The 24,505-nt window shown below is 41.6% G+C and overlaps 2 protein-coding genes and 1 long non-coding RNA gene across 4 annotated transcripts in view; 2 read left to right on the forward strand and 1 right to left on the reverse strand.

Annotated features, from left to right (window-relative positions):
* LOC124291619 overlaps nucleotides 1–24,505 on the reverse strand; it is a 237,458-nt gene that overhangs the window by 70,271 nt on the left and 142,682 nt on the right. The gene's annotated exons all lie outside the window — the stretch shown is intronic.
* LOC124291602 (tripartite motif-containing protein 45-like) overlaps nucleotides 1–24,505 on the forward strand; it is a 138,120-nt gene that overhangs the window by 6,181 nt on the left and 107,434 nt on the right. The gene's annotated exons all lie outside the window — the stretch shown is intronic.
* LOC124291606 (E3 ubiquitin-protein ligase TRIM71-like) lies at nucleotides 6,433–10,115 on the forward strand. 2 transcript variants are annotated; one of them, XM_046728655.1, is made up of 2 exons: nucleotides 6,433–6,562; nucleotides 7,388–10,115. In XM_046728655.1, exons 1-2 carry the CDS (start codon nucleotides 6,454–6,456, stop codon nucleotides 9,034–9,036), a joined length of 1,758 nt encoding a protein of 585 aa, XP_046584611.1. In that variant the 5' UTR covers nucleotides 6,433–6,453; the 3' UTR covers nucleotides 9,037–10,115. The 2 variants fall into 2 exon arrangements, with proteins under 2 accessions (XP_046584611.1, XP_046584612.1); XM_046728656.1 differs by lacking the exon at nucleotides 6,433–6,562 and adding an exon at nucleotides 6,742–6,836.

Here is a 24,505-nt window from a genome sequence, read left to right on the forward strand (position 1 = left end):
CGCCACCCTTAGTAAGCCTCGACGGGGTCCATGTAGAATATGATTTCTCTCTTACAAATGGTTATTTTTCCCTGTACGACAATATAAACCTTATAAGTATTATAAGTATATTTTAACATTGATCTTGAAAAATATATATTTTATAAGTATCTTTTAAAATTGATCTTGTAAAATATATATATTATACACACAGGATGGGGCTGTACCCAGTAGTAGATGAAGTAGCAAAAACACTGGAAACCGTAGACGGATTTCGGTTGAAACAGTTATGTGACGTAAAGCGTCAACTAGAACAAGATCGCGATATATACTGTCGTCATTAAGTAAGAAATATAATAGAGCTTTCAATTTCGTGGCCGGGGTTGATACCACCCTTATGGCAACCAGCATGGGATTAGGACGGTAGGTGTCGGTTTGTTAAAGGTCACATAAACCCTAGGGGGTACAAATACATAAATCACTAACTGGCATCGTTATAAATGAAACCCCGTCATTAAAACTGCTCATTTCGACCTTTAATTGACTTAAATCGACCTTTTTGACAACAGTGCACAATTCTCACCCGCGAACGAATAGCTTTGAGGGCCGATGCAGAATTCATCTACATTTTAGGGGTTAAATTATCTTGTTTACAGGCTTGTATAAACCTGAAATCGTGACAATTGTTGTGGAAAATGAATGCTATATGTTCTCACAATCTACTGTCATTTAATTTTGTCTCCTGCTTTGCCTAGTTTCCGAGTTACAACTTGTTTTCATAGACGATTCTGTCAAAATCGATTGGTGTCGTTAGGCCCTATTTGCATAATGACTGATCCAAATTGATTCCATTTCTGTGTTTTTTTACCTCGATATTTAATCATGTCATGTAAAAATCTGTTTGTATTCTCAAAACAGTGTCGGCCCATAAGTTTCCCATGCAATACAGCAATTAATACTCCCTTGTTGTAACCCGTGTACACAGGTAGTCTACGGATGTAGAGAAGGTAGACAACAGATGTAGAGCAGGTAGACAACAGATGTTGAGCAGGTAGACTACAGATGTAGAGCAGGTAGACTACAGATGTAGAGAAGGTAGACAACAGATGTAGAGCAGGTAGACAACAGATGTTGAGCAGGTAGACTACAGATGTAGAGCAGGTAGCCTACAGATGTAGAACAGGTACAGTCAGATGTAGAACAGGTAGCCTACAGTTGTAGAGTAGGTAGACTACAGATGTAGAGCAGGTAGACTACAGATGTAGAGAAGGTAGATTACAGATGTAGAGGTAGACTACAGATGTAGAGCAGGTAGACTACAGATGTAGAGCAGGTAGACTACAGATGTAGAGCAGGTAGACTACAGATGTAGAACAGGTAGACTACAGATGTAGAGCTGGTAGACTACAGATGTAGAACATGTAGACTACAGATGTAGAGCAGGTAGACTACAGATGTAGAACATGTAGACTACAGATGTAGAGCAGGTAGACTACAGATGTAGAGAAGGTAGACTACAGGTGTAGAGCAGGTAGACTACAGATGTATAGCAGGTAGACTCAGATGTAGAGCAGGTAGCTTACAGTTGTAGAGCAGGTAGACTACAGATGTAGAGCAGGTAGACAAGAGATGTAGAGCAGGTAGAATACAGATGTAGAACAGGTAGACTTCAGATGTAGAGCAAGTAGATTACAGATGTAGAGCAGGTAGACTACAGATGTAGAGCAGGTAGACTACAGATGTAGAGAAGGTAGACTACAGATGTAGAGCAGGTAGACTACAGATGTAGAGCAGGTAGACTCAGATGTAGAGCAGGTAGCCTACAGTTGTAGAGCAGGTAGGCTACAGATGTAGAGCAGGTAGGCTACAGATGTAGAGCAGGTAGACAACAGATGTAGAGCAGGTAGACTACAGATGTAGAGCAGGTAGACTTCAGATGTAGAGCAGGTAGACAACAGATGTAGAGGAGGTAGACTGCAGATGTACAGGAGGTAGACTACAGATGTAGAGCAGGTAGACTACAGATGTACAGCAGGTAGACTATAGATGTTTCTGGGATATCTCCACATTTGAGAGTTGCATGTACGGTCAAATGGTATACGTCTGAGCTGCCTTCTGTTCAACTCGATCAACACCTGTTACTGAATTGACTTGACATTATTGTGTGGTGGAAGGGAGATCACTCGTGAAGAGGTATATTTATTGAGCAATAACAGCGAACTCCTGAATAGTGTATCACCACTTGAGCTGTTCCCAAACTTCACGTGTGTTGTAAACAGCCATACGAGGGGCACAAGGGGGCACAAGGGGGCACAAGGGGGCGCGGTGGGCGAACTGGCTAAAGCGCCAGGCTAGTGATCCAGCGAGGTTGAGGTGACGGGATCGAGCCAACCTGTGACCGGGTGTAAAAACCTTGAAGTCAACTTTGTGTACAGACTCTTTCAGTGTTGTCACAGCCCCTAGTGTACAGTACACAACCGTGTGCACTTAAAACAACACACGAATCTGTTGGTATATGGCCAGATGGTGGCCACATGAAGACGTGCAAACACCCAGTTGCGCGTAGAGCAACATGCAGTAGACTTGGACAAAGTACTGTGACTATGTGTTCCAGTCCACCCAGCTGTGAATGGGTACCTCGTTAGGATGGGAATGCCACAATAACTCGTTGCGCCTAGTGGCTGCAAGAGTTGTATGCTCCCCAAGGAGTTGAGATTGACAATACGATGTGCCGCTGAGATTGACATCCAGTGAATGAGGGAAAAACAAAGCGCCTTTGAGCAGCTGAGATGAGCTGAGCTGAGCTGAGCTGAGCTGGATATCGGCGCTGTAGGTATGTAGTGTATGTAGGTATGTACGTTGAAGAGCGATGTTCGAGTAGCAGTACGAGTACTGAGTCCCATGGGATACTGTCAATCGCTCTTCAATGTGCTTCGCCGTGTGGCCCTAGAGGACCAAACACTTTATGAATACTCTGTACTCAAGCTTATCCATTTCTGCAGTTTCGATAGGGGTACTTGTGATGTCACGTAAAGTAGGGACATGTGCATGTCAACATTAAGTTTATGTGAATGATAGAAACCTTTCTTCAATATCATACAGTTATTTTTATCATGCACATAACAGAAGCATTTCCGGCTCAAAACGTTTTGATAGCCCCTCGTACACAGTGTACACGGCCGCTTGATGGTCCACGCAGCACTCAGTTTTCCAGCCACGTGTCTGTGGCAGCGACCTACTTTGTATATCTGAGTATTATGATCACTTTGCGCCAGTTAACTTTAAGTAGTGTAAATAATCGTTAATTCTCTATCTTTATTTCAGCCTCCAACAGGCGCTGACATATGCAATGTAAATATATATTATAATATATTGCTTTGTTTCCGCTCACTATAGTAGCTGAAATGAAATAGTTAATAATTCATGTACTTTTGATAAGCTCTTGATTTCAGCTCATATCAGCGCTGAAACAGTTCATATACTTAATCGCTTAGTTTTAATAATACAATCAATAGTGTCTACTCAACCATGACCATACGTTACGATTGGTCCATTCAAACCTGCATGCTTTTCTATGTCTGAACACCTCGCACCCTCACACGTCATATCGTCACCAGACACGACTGACAAAACTTGTGTGACAGGTTAGTAAAGTTATTATCTTCAATGTGTTATCTTAAACTCACAACATATTAAATAAGGGTAATTAATGCCGTCAGGGTAGTTAGCGTGTGTTGTAAACGACACGCGGTTAGACGCAAAGCTCTGTTTTAATCATATCTTCCCTGTTAAACGTAAATAACATTACATAACTATAAAGCGAGGCATTGTGAGAATGCTTTGTGTAGGAATGTTGTCTCATTGTTGTTATCGTAGTTTGCACAATTCAGGTCAGGTGAGGTCAGTTGAGGTCAGGTGAGGTCAGTTGAGGTGAAATTTGGTTTAACGTCGTGCTTGAGAATATTTCGCTCATATGACGACGTGCATGCGTGTGTGTGTGTACCCATTAATGCCGAGCGCCAGGCAGGGACCAACAAGTACCATATTTTAACGTCTTTTGGTATGAGGCAGTCGGGGATCGAACCCGCGACCTTTCGCTCTCGAGGCGGACGCTCTAACCACTACACCACGGAGGCGGCCTTTAAACAGTATGTAGTGATGGGTGCTACCGCACTCGTACATCGGGTAACGTTGGATTGGCCATCCGATGCTGCTCGTATGTTTCCGGGTGTGATCGAGGCACGTGATCAACTTACCCGCCAAATCTGACAGATGACAATTAGGAGATCAAGACGAGACACTGACGACTACGGACACGAATACTTCTCAGAACCCTACAAAGTTGATTTCCCCACTCATCATCGCTTACGAAGAAAGGTAAGCGCCTTTCCCTATCACCTGTCAGATGTCCAGTCCAGTCCTCAGAAAAGTTAGGGAGTGTTTCAACACCACTTTTAGCAGTATCACGGCGGGACACCTGAAATGAGCTTCACACATTGGTCCATGTGGGGAATCAAACCCGGGTCTTCTGTCTGACGAGCAGACGCGTCAATATGAATGTTCATGTTCTCCAAGATAAACTGTTTTTCATATTCAAACCCAAACCAACAGATCTTGAATCGTGACCCTGCGCATTCAAAGCGATTTCAAAACACAATCACTTATTCCACATCACTCGTCCCTTTCCGTAATATGCAAACTGTCCCTGAATGACGAGTTGATCACGAATGAACCACGTCAACCCTGTACGATATATCTCTTCCTGTGCTCATTTTCCCTCTGCACCGGTTACCTAGGGTCTATCTCGCCTGGTGCTCAGTTTCCCTCTACACAGGTCACCTCTCTGTCTCAGGTAAGTGTATTGTCACATGGGCTGCGTCTATTCCAGTTATAACGCTACACACCTGTCCTACTGTGTACAGGTAACACCACAATGGTTCATCTAACTGTTAGGTCATCTCCAGGCACATTCTAAAATCCGGACACCTAATATAATGCACTATTTAGACTGAACATGGTGTATGAAGTGTCTACTTTCATTACTTCCTTGATCGGCCTCTTGACTTCAATACTGAGATCTGTCCCGATGTATGTGGATGTATGTATATAATGTGTGTTTGTTAAAGTTGTTATTGAATTGATCTCTGATAAATGCTACAGCACAAAATATGGTAAAATACTTCTACATTACCACATTATTTTACATCTAATGTAGAGAAACCCGAACTGAACGTCTCCTACTTTCGATATGATAATGAGCGGGTGTCGCCATGTCACTCTGTCAGGTGATTGACATGCTGCACACGGTACATAACTGCATGTTGTAATGCTGGTGACGACGAGTTGCAAAGCTCCATTGACGAGCTGCTCACAGAAAGGCCACTGATTGATGGTGCTCCGTGACACCAAAACATGCCCAGTCTGTTATACTATACAATGTCATGTGGTAATGCTTGTGAACCTCAAAAGATAACATATTCCTATAGCACAATAGCACAACTCATACAACAGCGAGGGGGACCGACCGCCTGACTTTCATGGCAGTGTTTCTTGAACTAAACACCTGAACTAAATTATGAATTAATACCGTAAACGAGCTAGGTTTGAAAAAAACAAAAACAGCAACATAGAAATGTGCTGTAATTAAGAGTTGTATTCTAAATTTTACTAAGTTCAGAAATCAGTACAAAGGCACCACAACTGCCCATAAACTTTCGTATTGTGGCTGAACGGTTCCAGTATGTCAGGCAAAGGAGAGAATTTTGTGTTTGTGTAAACCGTGAAATATCTGAGGAAATGTATGTTCTGTGTTTTACGTATGAAGAAGTATCCAGTATCAATATCAGGCCACAGAAAGAATCTACAAGACTGACAGAATCAAACCAACAGACGGTCACTTCCCTTCATCCAATATCCAGCTTCTAACGCATCTCAAATACAGGATTGTTTGTGTATAACGTGAAATATGTGATGGAATGGCTGTTCTATGTTTTATTTATGACCAGCAAGACAGAGCGACCCCCACACGCTCACATCATACACACACAATACAGACGGCCCAGTTGAAACCCGTCTACCAATGTTATCTCTCATTGATTATAGGATCTACATACATCTGGAATATGTTTTCATTTGTTCATAATTCCAAGAGCAGGATTTACTAGACATAGTTCTTTTAGACCTGTCAGTAAATCGGGACTACAAATATGGTCGGTGTTTGTGTAATGAATGTTGTGGTTTGTATAGTGGAAAGGATGTTTATGTCGTGTCTCCTGACTTTTGGTAGGAGAGATGGCGACGTCCCAGAAGTTGACAGAAAACTTCCTGACATGCACCATATGTAGAGAGGTGTTTGACAAGCCCTGTACACTTGTGTGTAATCACACCTTCTGTCGGAAATGTGTCGTCAACTACACCAAACCCAGACGGGAAGCCATCAGTGCCAAGTCTCTCCTGTGTCCATTCTGCAGCAAGATGACGAAAGTGTCTGACCCCGAGAGACCAGTGGAGGAGTGGGCGGATGACGTCAAGCCGATCTTTGTCATCCAGGGACTGTTGGACTCGTTTGGCCCCGGATCTAAAGGTGAATAGATGTAGATTGTAGCAATATACGTGTTGTTTGTAAGCAGGTAACAGAATAATTGATTTAAGCAATATAAATGTTTGTGATGTTATGAACACTGTATGACCCCTGCTATGTATATACTAGTATAGTTTGATATATGTAAAAAAACTGTTTGTGAGGAATGTGAACTTTCATTGTGGATATGTGTTATACGAGCAAGACACAGCATATCAGGTGACATGACCAAAGACATATATAAACCTTATTCATGATCCGTACAACAACGTTTACGGTGAGACAATTCCAAACATATTTACATGACGTTTCAATCTGAGACGTGTTCCGATGTTTCCGATACATTTTCTCACATGTGTCAAGTAGGAACATGATGCGACACATCCAGCCCTATAATACATTGTGATGTCACAAGGTTAATATCACCACATGTAGCCCTATAATACATTGTGATGTCACAAGGTTAATATCACCACATCTAACCCTATAATACATTGTGATGTCACCAGGTTAATATCACCACATCTAGCCCTATAATACATTGTGATGTCACCAAGTTAATATCACCACATCTAGCCCTAGAATACATTGTGATGTCACCAGGTTAATATCATTACATCTAGCCCTATAATACATTGTGATGTCACCAGGTTAATATTCCCACATCTAGACTAATAATACATTGTGACGTCACCAAGTTAATATCACCACATCTATCACCTATAATACATTGTGATGTCACCAGGTTAATATCACCACATCTAGCCCTATAATACATTGTGATGTCACCAGGTTAATATCACCACATGAATGAATGTTTTTTTTCAGATACAACTAACTGCAGTTATTGCAAGGAGGAAGGGGAGACAACTCCAGCTACATCTTGGTGTTCTGTTTGTGACGACGCACTGTGTGAACGATGTACAAGGATGCACCAACGAATCCCCTCTTTCCGTCACCATGACGTAGTTGACCTGTCTGGAGAGACAAGGGTCAAGGTCAAGAGAAAGGTCATGTGTAAAGTTCACAAGGACGAGAATATCAAATATCTTTGCAAAGATTGTAAAACAGCTGTTTGTCAAACATGTTGCACGATCCATCACAGGAAATGTGAGTTGGTTGTTGAAATCGAGTCAGAGATTCCTGCAATGAAAATCGAGCTGAGTAAGAACAAAAAGAATTTGTTAAAGAAACACAATGAGATGAAAACACATGTTGGAAAACAAACCTACAAAGTTGGTGAAGAATTGGCTCGTTATGTACAAATAGAATCAAACATCAAGTCTGCAAGTCTCAAAGCAATACAGATGATCAAAGCCAAGGAACGGAAACTTCTGTCTGAACTGAAAGAGAGGTCTGACAGACACATTGGACAACTGAAGGCAGACATAAAGTCAGGTGAGATGTCAGTACAGATGTACCAAAAACAGACTGAGCTGATAGACCAGGCTCTACAATCTGAGTGTGACATGGATGTGTATGAGATGTATCAGGGATGTGAGGCCGTTGATGTGGAGGCTGTCGGAGTCTTAGACGTGGAGGAGAAGGGAAGAATAGACAGGATAACATTCAGACAGGACACGGACAAGCTGAGTAGAGCACTGGAAGATCTCCATCTGGGTGAGATACACGTCCAGTATGACGATGTGCTGGACCTGAAGGCTGCTCCTGTGTTACAGGACACCATTCATGTGACTGTAGCAGGAGATGCAGGTAGAGGAGACCCCTATCACGTAACAATGCTAGTGGTGAATGGTACAGACACAGTGGTAGTTACAGACTACATCAACAAAAGTGTCAAGTCCTTCTACACCAGGAACAGTCAGCCAGGTCACAGCAAGCTCAGTCTGGAAGGTAGACCATGGGGTATAACAAGGCTGAAACACAACCAGGTGGCTGTCACTGTGATGGGTACCAGTCAGATTGTAACAGTTGAAGTGAACCCTGACCTAGTGATGCTGTCGACCATCACAACCAGCAAACATTACCGGGGTATAACGTCTCTGACACCATCAACACTAGCAGCAAGTGCCCTGTCCCCTCCCTGTGTTGATATCCTGGATATGTCAGGACACGTGCTGAAGACAGTTTGTCGAGGTCACAAAGGTGGAGACATCTTAAAGTATCCCTGCTTCCTCTGTACCACGAGGACAGGAAACATCCTGTTGTCTGACGGTGGAACCAACTGTGTCGTGTGTCTGACGCCAGACGGAGATGTGGTGTTCAACTACAGACCTACAGGAGACACAGCACTGAAGTACCCACGTGGTATCACAAGTACCAGCACAGGCGACATCCTGGTGACAGACTTCTCACTACACAGAGTCATCCATCTGACAGAGTCAGGACAGTTTGTTAGAAACATACTGACATCACAGGATGGTGTCAAGAATCCATGGGGACTGTGTGTTGGTGGGCGTGGTCGTATTTACTTGTGTATAGACAATGTAGTGAAGGTATTTACATGCTGTAAGTGAGAGAACATGTCACAATCTCTTTCTGTATGTTAAATATAGATATATGTTACCTGGATAGATATGATGTGATGCACTGTTGGAACATTTGACTTTTGATGTGAACGTGACGAATCATGCCTGTTGTAGAAAGACACAACTTGTAATATAATGAGTGTTGGTTGGGTAGCCTAGTGGTTTAAATGCTCGCTCGTCACTCCGAAGACCCCGGTTTGATTCCTTACATGGGTACAATGTGTGAAGTCCATTTCTTGTGTCCCCCGACTTGATATTGCTGGAATATTGCTAAAAAGCTAAAAGCGATATAAAACCATACTCTCTCACCTACTGGAATGTAATGTAATGTAAGCAGCCATTACTTCTACTTTATATTCAGATATATTGTCTCAATAACACTATGTGGTCCAAAATCATGTAAAATATTGATATTTTGCATTGTAATGCTTTTGAATCACTTTTTCTATAAGTGACTTTGATGAACAATTGTTTTACAAAATTTACTGAATGGGTCAAAGGGAGATAAGTCATTATGCGAAGTATACGAAGAGCCATAAAATGTAGCGAACGAATGAATAGTTTATCAGTGAGTTAGTTGCGCTTTTACGCTGCTTTTCACATTATTCCACACATTATAATTTGTTGGGAATCGAGCCCGGGTCTTCGTCATGACGAACGAACACTTTAACCACTGGGTTACCCCAGCCCCTATTTTATCACAATTTCTGTTTAGTGTGAGTGTTGTAAATTGATACATGCAGTGTTTATACCGACGTGTACAGTTCTCTGCCTCATACCATTCATTCACTTGATGGAGGAGTAAGAAACGTTGTGTTCCTCATAATAAAGAAGTTGACATCGATAAAACTCTCTTCCTGATGTGTATCCCTTCTAAATGCCATTCAAAGACCTGATGTGTTACATGTACGTAGTGATGTCTGGCTCAGTATAGAACATTGCCATTTCCTTTGCTAATATGTTTTACTACCCTGCAATTGTTCTGCCTTTGAAATTGCTAATTATGATTTGTCTTGATTTGTAAACTTGGTTACTTTTATAATACAATTGTTAATTTGTTGAATGTATTACAGTTGTTTGTTGTTTCACACTTTATTGTTTTGAGAGAGAGAGAGAGACAGACAGAGAGAGAGAGAGACACAGAGAGACACATAGAGACACAGAGAGAGACAGAGACAGAGATAGAGACAGAGAGACACAGACAGAGAGAGAGACAGACAGACAGAGACAGAGACAGAGAGAGACACAGACAGAGAGAGAGACACAGAGAGAGACAGACAGAGAGAGAGACACAGAGAGAGACACAGAGAGAGACAGACAGAGAGAGAGACAGAGAGAGACAGAGAGAGAGACACAGAGAGATACACAGAGAGAGAGAGAGAGACATAGAGAGAGAGACACAGAGAGACAGAGACAGAGACAGAGACACAGAGAGAGACACACAGAGAGAAACAGAGAGAGAGAGAGACACACAGAGACAGAGACACAGAGACACAGAGAGAGATCCCCACTGTCAATCTCCAGGGTCCCGTTGTACAAAACAACCGTAGCTCTAAGGTTACCTTATCTCCTTAAGTTTAACCTTAGGCCTTTGCTAAGGTTGACGTCCCAATGGAAGAATCTACTTTACGCTAAGGTAGCCTTAGTTAAGGAGAAAATTTAAGGTTGGTCCGACCCAACCTTAGTGTGGCTAAGGCTCACAGAAGACCTTTACCCAAAATACCCTCTGTTTACTCTGCGGCGTAAAACGCTATTCACTCGCCCACTGAGAAACTGGATACTGCAACCGCCACTCGTCAATGGTCGAGTTTATACCTTTCAAACTTCAAACTCATGTCATCGTATTCCAGTTGTGTAGATCGATGCTTATGCTGTTGATCACTCGATTGCCTGGTCGAGACTCGATTATTTACAGACCGCCGCCATATAGTTGGAATATTGCTGAGTGCAGCGTTAAACAACAACTAATAAGCTTGGTTGAAGGTTTCTGGTCTGCAATAGACAGAGGTATCCTGTTAAATAGGTGCGATTCCTCACATGGGTACTAATTTCTGGTGATATTTCTGGAATATTGCTAAATGCGGCGTAAAATGAAACTCACTCACTCCTGTTTAACAGTCGGTTGTTGTGTGGTATGTGTTTAGCTTTAATCTGCACACACACTATTGGCATATATAGACCCAACACAGAAATCGCAATATTAGATACCCGTAATGGTGGCCAGATCTAGCTTTAATCTGCACACACACTATTGGGATATAGACCCAACACAGAAATCGCAATATTAGATACCCGTAATGGTGGCCAGATCTAGCTGTAATCTGCACACACACTATTGGCATATATAGACCCAACACAGAAATCGCAATATTAGATACCCGTAATGGTGGCCAGATCTAGCTGTAATCTGCACACACACTATTGGCATATAGACCCAACACAGAAATCGCAATATTAGATACCCGTAATGGTGGCCAGATCTAGCTGTAATCTGCACACACACTATTGGCATATATAGACCCAACACAGAAATCGCAATATTAGATACCCGTAATGGTGGCCAGATCTAGCTTTAATCTGCACACACACTATTGGCATATATAGACCCAACACAGAAATCGCAATATTAGATACCCGTAATGGTGGCCCGATCTGTTGCATGATTTATGATACACTGCTTGGTTTGGGAACATATGTTCTTATGCATTTTCAAAGCGATATTGGACCAAGTCCAGTGTCCCTCAGTGACATTGGTTCAGTACAAGTCACACAACGACGCTACAGATGGGTACTTTAGCAAGTTGAATAACACAAGGGGCTCTTTGAGTGATTAATTCTACACCTACTATAAGAGTAGCAACATGTTAACACATTTTCATTGTCCATATCACTGCCCATATTAAGTGGTATACTAGTGTACACGTGTTACGTCATAATTTATCACGTTGTGACTCCCATGGGGATTGTTTTGTTAAACATTCCGTGACAAAAATAGATACAGAGAGTGAAAGTGAGAGTGAGAGTGAGAGTGAGAGTGAGAGTGAGAGTGAGAGTGAGAGTAAGAGTATATTTCGTATAATGGCCTCATGGCCCAGAGTACAAAACAATACATAATTGTTTGTTTGTGCGCATACAATACATATACATAAATATAGTGCATCACTGTATAGCAGTCAAACAGGTAGGTTAGATACCCAATTTGTGAGATAAGCAACGAAATTCACATAATATACGCCTCAAGTCTCTATTAGTGTACAACGAAGTTATATACACTTCTGTTTCCAAAACTGACTTGTACGATGAATAAACTTTAAGAAAGGAACTACTACCAATATCACAGTACCAATATCACTGCTACTAGTTTGGAAACAGATATCCTTGGAGCGTTGCTTAAACGTTGCAATAATACATCTACGTCGCCAAAGTTTTGTTTAATCCACACAAAAGAGAATCAAAATTTAAACAGTAGTGAACGAACATAAGACACGAAGTTGACACTTCCATTTTCACCATTCATTCTCACGAGTCTACACCAGTACCTGATACAACGGCTTAAATAATTAAATATATCCCTCCACGCTAGAGCCTCGTCGACTATATAAACCAGGTTTAATAATACCGTATCATTCAAGCTCTGATCGAGACACACCATTAGACGACATTAACTCGACCAACCTTGATCAAGGACCAGAGCGCTGTCTCAGATATTGAATATTGACATCTCGTGTCCAAGCTACTCAAATCATGGGTGATATCTTGGATAAACTTGCTGACTTTACAGGCCTGTTCTCCGGGTTTTCCAGAGACCCAGCTAGAATTCTGATGGTTGGACTCGATGCTGCAGGTATGTTAATTATTATATATTTGCAGCTACCCTTTGCACAACTTGTTATTGACATGAACACATTCTAATTTTACAGGATACATTTGGTATTGCAATCATGCTTTATGTATTAATTAGGGCTCCTTGCCTCCAGGCAGGAGATCTATTGAAATCGTTCGGATTATTATTATTTATTATTCCGCCGTATTTTGTACCAAACATAGCTCCTAAACCAGGGTTCAGAATCCCTTCCAAAAAATCACCAAGGTGCCCACAACGCTGAAGTTGATTGCGCCAAAAAGGCAGGACTCTAGGCCCAATAGTACAGGGCAGATAACTAAAAAATAATTCAAAAATTTCAATTTCCAAAGCAATAATCTCCGAAACTACATGTCCAATGACTACCAAATTTCAGGGGCAACTCTGGAATCCGATAACCTTCAATGATGGCCCATGGGACCAAGAGGCTCAGTTTGGCGGCTATATTGGATTCAAGGAAATTTGAAGTTTTTGGCGGGTAGGTAATTCCACTGATCCGTACATATGATAACTGAAGTCCTGACACGACCAGTGGTAGTGTAGCCTTACGGCTAGTGGTAGTGTAGCCTCAAAACTAGTGGTAGTGTAGCCTCACGACTAGTGGTAGTGTAGCCTCACGACTACTGGTAGTGTAGCCTGACGGCTAGTGGTAGTGTAGTCCCACGACTAGTGGTAGTGCAGCCTTACTGCTAGTGCTAGTGTAGTCTCACCATATATATGTATATACCTGTTTGCTTGAACATCCAGGAATTGTATCTACTTGTTGGAAACTTGTAATTATCAGTAAATATTGCAACAGTTTAATTCATGCGTATTTCTGCATTGTACTGTTTACGCTTTGATGAGAAATGTAGACAGGTCTTTGTGTGATCCACGAGAGAGTGAGTGAGTGAGTTTAGTTTTACGCCGCACCCAGCAATATTCCAGGTATTTTGCGGCGTTCTGCAAAATAATCGGATCTGGACCAGACAATCCGGGGATCAACAGCGTGAACATCAATCTACGCAATTGGGATACGGTGACATGTGTCAACCCAGACAGCGAGCCTGACCACCCGATCCCGTTAGTCGCCTGTTACGAAAAGCATATGTTACTGAAGATCAATTCTATCCCTGATCTTCACGGTGTTATTCACGAACTGCCATGAATCACGGAAGGAGCTCACAGAGGACATACAATGAAAGTAAAATGCCAAGAAGACATAATGACCACGATCTATTGGCCGTAAGGAAAAACAGACTGGTGTACGAACAAAGATGTATGCTTTTTGGTTTTGATACCTTTGTGTGATACATTAACAATAAATAAATAGACAGTGACATGGAAGACACGCCATGATGGGTTTGAGAGGACCGTGCAGATGTAGAGCAGGTAGCCTACAGATGTATAACAGGTAGACTACAGATGTAGAGCAGGTAGACTACAGATGTGGAGCAGGTAGACTACAGATGTAGAACAGGTAGACAACTACTTTCACTTAAGATCCATTGGTAACATTCGGCAATACCTGACAACTGCTGCAACTCAAGCCCTTGTTCGAGCTCTTGTTACATCTAGGCTTGATTACTGTAACAGCATCCTTTCAGGCCTCAGTTCTAAACTCCTTGATAAGCTTCAGAAGATCCAAAATACTTCCGCCCGCATCATCAGCAAGACTTCTAAACGTTCCCATATAACACCAGTGTTGAAAGAACTGCATTGGCTACCAGTTAGGGCCAGAATTGACTTTAAGATCCTCTGTCTGACATACAAGTGCCTCCATGGTTTGGCTCCCTCCTACTTGTCTGAACTCCTACATCCGTATGTCCCCGCACGCAACTTGCGCTCAAACACACAAAACCGACATGTGTCATCCCATCCTACAAACTGAAATCCTTCGGACACCGATCATTCTCTTACTCCGCGCCTGTGCTTTGGAACTCTCTCCCATGTGCCCTTAAAAGCTCTGCCACAATTGAGATTTTTAAGTCCAGACTTAAAACCCACCTTTTCTCAGTATATTATGTATAACTTCATCTGTAAATACTCCAGTGTAAATATTCTGTAGCGCTTTGAGCATGCCTTAGGGTGTGGAAGGGGCGCATTATAAATATGCATTTATTACTATTATTATTATTACAACAGATGTAGAGCAGGTAGACTACAGATGTAGAGCAGATAGACTACAGATGTAGAACATATAGACTACAGATGTAGAGTAGGTAGACTAGAGATGTAGAACAGGTAGACTACAGATGTAGAGCAGGGAGACTACAGATGTGGAGCAGGTAGACTACAGATGAAGAGCAGGTAGACTAGAGATGTAGAGCAGGTAGACTACAGATGTAGAACAGGTAGACTACAGATGTAGAGCAGGGAGACTACAGATGTAGAGCAGGTAGACTACAGATGTAGAGCAGGTAGACTACAGATGTAGAACAGGTAGACTACAGATGTAGAGCAGGGAGACTACAGATGTAGAGCAGGTAGACTACAGATGTAGAGCAGATAGACTACATATGTAGAACATATAGACTACAGATGTAGAGTAGGTAGACTACAGATGTAGAACAGGTAGACTACAGATGTAGAGCAGGGAGACTACAGATGTGGAGCAGGTAGACTACAGATGTAGAGCAGGTAGACTATAGATGTAGAGCAGGTAGACTACAGATGTAGAACAGGTAGACTACAGATGTAGAGCAGGGAGACTACAGATGTAGAGCAGGTAGACTACAGATGTAGAGCAGATAGACTACAGATGTAGAACATATAGACTACAGATGTAGAGTAGGTAGACTACAGATGTAGAACAGGTAGACTACAGATGTAGAGCAGGTAGACTACAGATGTAGAGCAGATGGACTATAGATGTAGAGCAGGTAGACTATAGATGTAGAGGAGGTAGACTATAGATGTAGAGCAGGTAGACTACAGATCTAGAGCAGGTAGACTACAGATGTAGAGCAGGGAGACTACAGATGTGGAGCAGGTAGACTACAGATGTAGAGCAGGTAGACTATAGATGTAGAGGAGGTAGACTATAGATGTAGAGCAGGTAGACTACAGATCTAGAGCAGGTAGACTACAGATGTAGAGCAGGGAGACTACAGATGTGGAGCAGGTTGACTACAGATGTAGAGCAGGTAGACTATAGATGTAGAGGAGGTAGACTATAGATGTAGAGCAGGTAGACTACAGATCTAGAGCAGGTAGACTACAGATGTAGAACAGGTAGACTACAGACGTAGAGCAGGGAGACTACAGATGTAGAGCAGGTAGACTATAGATGTAGAGCAGGTAGACTACAGATGTAGAGCAGGTAGACTACAGATGTAGAGCAGATAGACTATAGATGTAGAGCAGGTAGACTACAGATCTAGAGCAGGTAGACAACAGATGTAGAGCAGGTAGACTACAGATGTGGAGCAGGTAGACTACAGATGTAGAGCAGGTAGACTATAGATGTAGAGCAGGTAGACCACAGATGTAGAACAGGTAGACTACAGATGTAGAGCAGGGAGACTACAAATGTAGAGCAGGTAGACTATAGATGTAGAGCAGGTAGACTACAGATGTAGAGCAGGTAGACTACAGATGTGAGCAGGTAGACTACAGATGTAGAACAGGTAGACAACTACTTTCACTTAAGATCCATTGGTAACATTCGGCAATACCTGACAACTGCTGCAACTCAAGCCCTTGTTCGAGCTCTTGTTACATCTAGGCTTGATTACTGTAACAGCATCCTTTCAGGCCTCAGTTCTAAACTCCTTGATAAGCTTCAGAAGATCCAAAATACTTCCGCCCGCATCATCAGCAAGACTTCTAAACGTTCCCATATAACACCAGTGTTGAAAGAACTGCATTGGCTACCAGTTAGGGCCAGAATTGACTTTAAGATCCTCTGTCTGACATACAAGTGCCTCCATGGTTTGGCTCCCTCCTACTTGTCTGAACTCCTACATCCGTATGTCCCCGCACGCAACTTGCGCTCAAACACACAAAACCGACATGTGTCATCCCATCCTACAAACTGAAATCCTTCGGACACCGATCATTCTCTTACTCCGCGCCTGTGCTTTGGAACTCTCTCCCATGTGCCCTTAAAAGCTCTGCCACAATTGACAGTTTTAAGTCCAGACTTAAAACCCACCTTTTCTCAGTATATTATATATAACTTCATCTGTAAATACTCAAGTGTAAATATTCTGTAGCGCTTTGAGCATGCCTTAGGGTGTGGAAGGGGCGCATTATAAATATGCATTTATTACTATTATTATTATTACAACAGATGTAGAGCAGGTAGACTACAGATGTAGAGCAGGTAGACTACAGATGTAGAACATATAGACTACAGATGTAGAGTAGGTAGACTACAGATGTAGAACAGGTAGACTACAGATGTAGAGCAGGGAGACTACAGATGTGGAGCAGGTAGACTACAGATGTAGAGCAGGTAGACTATAGATGTAGAGCAGGTAGACTACAGATGTAGAACAGGTAGACTACAGATGTAGAGCAGGGAGACTACAGATGTAGAGCAGATAGACTATAGATGTAGAGCAGGTAGACTACAGATGTAGAGCAGGTAGACAACAGATGTAGAGCAGGTAGACTACAGATGTGGAGCAGGTAGACTACAGATGTAGAGCAGGTAGACTATAGATGTAGAGCAGGTAGACCACAGATGTAGAACAGGTAGACTACAGATGTAGAGCAGGGAGACTACAAATGTAGAGCAGGTAGACTATAGATGTAGAGCAGGTAGACTACAGATGTAGAGCAGGTAGACTACAGATGTGGAGCAGGTAGACTACAGATGTAGAACAGGTAGACAACTACTTTCACTTAAGATCCATTGGTAACATTCGGCAATACCTGACAACTGCTGCAACTCAAGCCCTTGTTCGAGCTCTTGTTACATCTAGGCTTGATTACTGTAACAGCATCCTTTCAGGCCTCAGTTCTAAACTCCTTGATAAGCTTCAGAAGATCCAAAATACTTCCGCCCGCATCATCAGCAAGACTTCTAAACGTTCCCATATAACACCAGTGTTGAAAGAACTGCATTGGCTACCAGTTAGGGCCAGAATTGACTTTAAGATCCTCTGTCTGACATACAAGTGCCTCCATGGTTTGGCTCCCTCCTACTTGTCTGAACTCCTACATCCGTATGTCCCCGCACGCAACTTGCGCTCAAACACACAAAACCAACATGTGTCATCCCATCCTACAAACTGAAATCCTTCGGACACCGATCATTCTCTTACTCCGCGCCTGTGCTTTGGAACTCTCTCCCATGTGCCCTTAAAAGCTCTGCCACAATTGACATTTTTAAGTCCAGACTTAAAACCCACCTTTTCTCAGTATATTATGTATAACTTCATCTGTAAATACTCCAGTGTAAATATTCTGTAGCGCTTTGAGCATGCCTTAGGGTGTGGAAGGGGCGCATTATAAATATGCATTTATTACTATTATTATTATTACAACAGATGTAGAGCAGGTAGACTACAGATGTAGAGGCGGTAGACTACAGATGTAGAGCAGGTAGACTATAGATGTTTCTGGGATATCTCCACATGGGAGAGTTGTGTGTACGATCAAATGACATACGTCTGAGCTGCTTTCTGTTCAACGCGATCAACACCTGTTACTGAATTGACTTGACATTATTGTGTGGTGGAAGGGAGATAACTCGTGATGAGGTATTTTTATAAAGCAATAACAGCGATCGCCTGAATAGTGTATCACCACTTGAGCTGTTCCCGAACTTACCGTGTGTTGTAAACAGACTAGTCTGTCTCATAGTCCCTGAACCACATTAATTTCCCTACTGCCAAGCCCTCTCTGCAGTGCTAAAGCCTTAAATAAAACAAGTCTAGATTTCCTCAGGTTCAGGTTCTGAATCTCTGGTCTCCTTGGGGCTCCTTTTAAATATAAATTGGCTTGTTTGTTACTATCAAAATTATATATATTCAGAGAATAAGCCTTAGTCTATAAACAGACATACGACGGGCACGTTGAAGATCGATGTTCGAGTAGCATGGGGTACTGTCAATCGCTCTTCAATGTGCTTCGCCGTGTGGCCCGAGAGGACCAAACACTTTATGAATACTCTGTACACAAGCTTATCCATTTCTGCAGTTTCAATAGGGATACATGTGATGTCACGTAAAGTAGGCGCATGTGCATGTCAACATTACGTTTATGTGAATGATCTAAACTTTTCTGCAATATCATACAGTTATTTTTATCATGCACACAACGGAAGCATTTCAGGCTCAAAACGTTTTGATAGCCCCTAGTAAACAGTGTACACGGCCGCTTGATGGTTCACGCAGCGCTCAGTTTTCCAGCCACGTGTTTGTGGCAGCGACCTACTTTGTATATCTGAGTGTTATGATCACTTTGCGCCAGTTAGCTTTTAAGTATTGTAAATAATCGTTAATTCTCTATCTTTATTTCAGCCTCCAACAGGCGCTGACATATGCAATGTAAATATATATTATAATATATTGCTTTGTTTCCGCTCACTATAGTAGCTGAAATGAAATTATTCATAATTCATGTACTTTTGTTAAGTTTCTTGATTTCAGCTCATATCAGCGCTGAAACAGTTCATATACTTAATCGCTTAGTTTTAATAATACAATCAATAGTGTCTACTCAACCATGACCATACGTTACGATTGGTCCATTCAAACCTGCATGCTTTTTCTATGTCTGAACACCTCGCCATATCGTCACCAGACACGACTGACAAAACTTGTGTGACAGGTTAGTGAACTAACTATCTTCAATGTGTAATTATAAACACACAACATATATTAAATAAGGGTAATTAATGCCGTCAGTGTAGTTAGCGTGTGTTGTAAACGACACACAGGTAAACGCAAAGTTTCTGTTTTAATGTGTATCATATCTTCCCTGTTAAACGTAAATAACGTTAAATAACTATAAAGCGAGGCATTGTGAGAATGTTTTGTGTAGGAATGTTGTCTCATTGTTGTTATCGCAGTTTGCACAAGGTCAGGTGAGGTGAGGTGAGTTTTACGTTGTGCTTGAGAATATTTCTCTCATATGACGACGTGCATGCTTGTGTATGTGTATGTGAGGCTGCTTGTACTAGCCCAGACTGAAGCTGGTTTTATAGTGCTAGCCACTGAGATACCATGCCGCAGTGAAGCATGAATACCCTACTCAGACACATTTTACTGACTCCGAGCCGACCAGTCCTTGCTGTACCCATTAATGCCGAGCGCCAGTCAGGGACCAACAAGTACCCTATTTTAACGTCTTTTGGTATGACGCGGTCGGGGATCGAACCCGCGACCTTCCGCTCTCGGGGCGGACGCTCTAACCACCACACCACGGAGGCGGTCTCTAAACACAATGTAGTGATGGGTGCTACCGCACTCGTACATCGGGTAGCTTTGGATTGGCCATCCGATGCTGCTCGTATGTTTCCGGGTGTGATCGAGGCACGTGATCAACTTACCCGCCAAATCTGACAGATGACAATTAGGAGATCAAGACGAGACACTGACGACTACGGACACGAATACTTCGCAGAACCCTATAAAGTTGATCTCCCCACTCATCATCACTTACGAAGCAAGGGAGGGGCGGTGGGGTAGCCTAGTGGTTAAAGCGTTGGCTCGTCACGCCGAAGATCCGGGTTCGATTCCCCACATGGGCACAATGTGTGAAGCCCATTTCTGGTGTCCCCCGCCGTGATATTGCTGGAATATTGCTAAAAGCGGCGTAAAACTAAACTCACTCAGTCAGTCAGTACGAAGCAAGGTAAGCGCCCTTCCGTATCACCTGGCTTTCACAACAACAAATAATGGCAAAGTATCTCAATCGAAGGTTGTATAGAGTATCAAATATATCTTTCCATGCTTATCATTATGCCTGTATGGAGAGTTTACACTGAATCGGTTTGGTTTTGATCTCAACCTATCTCATTTCCAGTACACATTATTTCATCGTCTGCTATGGCTGCCAGGCATAAACACTGGCCCCTGTGCCATACATAGGGTATGTAATGTGCCGGACAATACTGTTTATAACATGTATATATATCATTCTAGCATACAGAATCATCATTCCTTTATGCTAACATTCTAAGGTAAATATTGTATGCTATGCGGAGATTACCGCCGATATCATTTATGGCTTTGTTTAACTCATGTCATGAGTTGTCGCCCCTGATCTTTGTAAATTTCAACCCCTCAGTGATCATGATATTTCTGTAATTTTTTAATGCACAAATAATAATATTGTCGGCGCTCATGCATTCAAGCTGCATTAAAGGATTTTTAAAAAGGTTAAACTATGCATTTTTATTACATAATGCCATTCAAACATGAATGTATACCACATCTGCACTATCCATTTACGAAAACTAGTCCTAAAAATTATAAATATGCACCAAAACTAAAAACACTTTAGCCCCGCCCACTCGTATGCATATTTTTATGTCTAGCGGTCTGCCGTCTGTGGGTGTGACGTCATACCCGAGAGTCCGCTCAGTGTGTTGACATTTCAGTAGTGTATACGCCATCGAGTTGAAAGTGACATGAAGCGCAATGTTTTGAATGAAGCGTTGTTGTGTTTATGTATTGGAAACTGACAACTGCACCTTGAGTTTTGATGATCATCCAACTGCGTAAACAACACGGATGTACATTTCCTGAGAAATTCTATTTGGCAAGAGGAAGGGCAGAGATTGTTTACTGTCGTCGTGCGGATTTTGTGAACCCCTCCACGCACGGTCATCTGTGTTCGTTACACTTTTCAAAGAAGTGCTATGAAAAAGACCTAATCTCTGGCGAAATATGGATATGAATAGGCAAAGCTTGAACTTTATAAGGATGCTATATATCGGGCATTCCTTTCGACATTGCAAACAAACACAGAGGCCGAAATGTCAACTTGGGACTGGGACCGAGAGAGTCGCATTCCGGATGCGACGTTGGTTGCAGGTGAGTTTTAAGATGTAGTTGTTTTGGAGCAACATAAACACTCCAGTACTAGCTAGCTGTATAAAGAAATAGTTGATGGAAAAGTACGTCATAATTTGCGCTCATGTCCTATTTTCGATCAGAGATATATTTTCACAGTCACTGTTACTGTTACCCAGTAGGTCCAAGTCATCTATTTTACGAGACGGAATGTTGGGTGTTTTGTGGTGTGAGTGTGTGTGGAGGGATTGGGATGGGGGTGGACATGGACAAATGAGAACTTGCAACATATGAGTGCGGTGGTGAGAGAGAGCACATAATTATTGAAACATGATAAAAAATAAGTCATATCAGATATTTATCCACCAGGGACTGGTCCCCTACCATGTTAAAATGGTATGTGAATTGTGTGTGTGTGTGCGGATGCGTGCGTGTGTTTGGGGCATGATTAAAATGTTGACTCTTACTCTTTCTCTCTTTAAGGCAATGTACAATAAATAAAATGAAAATGACTGCTCTGCACTGGCATAAAAATTAGGTATCTATGGACCCCTTGCAAAAATATCATGGCAGCTGTATATGTAGGTAACTTTTAACCTACTTTCAAAAATGGGAAATCAGGGAAATATGTTCATTCAGATAATGTATTTCTTTGTGGGTTTTGCTTTTGGCAAATGTAAAAATGCTACTTTAATGCTATTTTTTAGAATGTATACGGCAGCATTTCTCATCAATGAAAACAACCTAAATACCCAAGAAGTGACGAAGACTGGAGAACCCTAGAGGGCAATCAGCTACCCCTAAGCCTAAACCAAGAGGCCGAGCCAGTGAACAAGAAACCAACACGTGGTAAATATAATTCAGACAATCAATAATCTTTTGTTGAACTGGTGCACTCACTCGAGTTTGAAAAAAACCCACACTGTTGCTATTACTGCATGTTTTTATGTAACTAATCAGTCAACACAACGTCTTGTTTGCAAAGACACTGGTTTTTAATCATCATGTCTATTTTCCCTCTCAGCATTTGTTAAGACAAAAGTACTTACTGTTTTATCATTATGTTGTTTGAGTGGCATTATAGAAGTTGAGACGTACAATATATAACAAGTTTTATGGATAACAACTTCTTTATTTTCGTGAGTGCGACGTTTCGATACAGATTCTTGTACCGTTGTCAAGCAAGCACTCTTGCTTGACAACGGTACAAGAATCTGTATCGAAACGTCGCACTCACGAAAATAAAGAAGTTGTTATCCATAAAACTTGTTATATATTATTTATCATTATGGTTGCCAAAACAAAATATACCGATATTGTGTTATAAAATGTCTCTAATTCAATGTAAAATTTATTCACAGAGTTTGTGAAATTCCTACTCAGGGCCATTCTCGAGAGAAGAAACATATTTCCTTCCTACAGCCTTGCAGGTCACAACAGCCAATTTTTCCTGGATATTCTGCCAGACACTTTCATTTATAACTAGTAAACAGGAACTGGTGAATTCACAGACATTAAGATATAAAATGAAATCATGTTTTGTGTCTAGGGTGTGAACTGAAACCAGTTGTGCCTGATGTCTTAAGGTCTATTGTATTCGTCCGTTTGAATCCTGGGACTTGTTCAGATGGGACTGATCACACTTTACGCATTATTACTAGAACACACAAGAACTTTCTTTTTCACTAGCTGACAGTTAAAGAGATAGATAAAGATTTGTCAGTTCTATTTTTTTTATCTGTATATATTTATTATATCTATTATCAGCTGTTAAGGAGGTTACAGGTCTTTATCATTTTATGTATATTTTGCAGATTTATATGACTAAGTATCCCGACAAATAACCGATGCTTTACACGTGAATGGAAATAGAAAATGTAATAAAACTGATGTTTGATGCATCATATCAGAGACGATACACCGACTTCGCCGAAAACATATACTAATGAATTTAGGGTACTTCTGTACTGTATACAGTAGTGAGATCGAACTTATTGACTTCCGTAACGGTACGTATTTCATCACCATACTTAAACCTTTACGGACAAATTTAGCAGAAGACGCATTTTATGAAATAAAGCTGAAAGTTACTTAATAATCTTCATACAATCATGAACCTCAAACGTAACTATTTCAGTGTTCCCATACTGATGTATACTGGAAGACAGGCTCAACACATTGATCATTGCCGTTATCATGACTGCAAATGTTACCGTGACCGAGGAAAAATTAATTCAGTATCTAATCAGTTTTCCATGAACATGTGATAGGCAAGTGGCTTGCATACAAGTCTGCAGTAGGTCTATTCAAAACATAGTCATAGTTGGGATCGTCCCACGGTTGTATGTTGTCAACTGGTGGAATCGTCGTTAATACTGTTAATGTACTGAATATTTACAAATAGATGTAAATGTATGTTCTGTAAACATGCTGAACATTGTTATTATGTTGTTATTATATTGTTGCCACAATTGTTTCAGGGTTTAGCGTGTACACTGAAATCTCAAGCCACTTGGAAGTAAACTTACAACCCTGCATTCACTCTACGTGTTGTCACTGTGACCCAGCCACATGTTGATGATGGTAGTCTGTAGATAGTCGAGTGTTGGCTGGATAAACGAGTGATTGCTGTTATGGCAGCTTC

The sequence above is a fragment of the Haliotis rubra genome, unplaced genomic scaffold (assembly GCF_003918875.1).
Source record: "Haliotis rubra isolate DU_JTF1 unplaced genomic scaffold, ASM391887v1 Scf498, whole genome shotgun sequence".
NCBI lineage: Eukaryota > Metazoa > Mollusca > Gastropoda > Lepetellida > Haliotidae > Haliotis > Haliotis rubra.

What these genes read in the sequence shown, in the direction of transcription:
- LOC124291606 (XM_046728655.1), top strand. Translation starts at nt 6,454, where the DNA reads ATGACGAAAGTGTCTGACCCCGAGAGACCAGTGGAGGAGTGGGCGGAT. An exon ending in GTTTGGCCCCGGATCTAAAG is followed by an intron (nt 6,563 to 7,387) that starts GTGAATAGATGT and finishes GTTTTTTTTCAG; the next exon opens with ATACAACTAACTGCAGTTAT.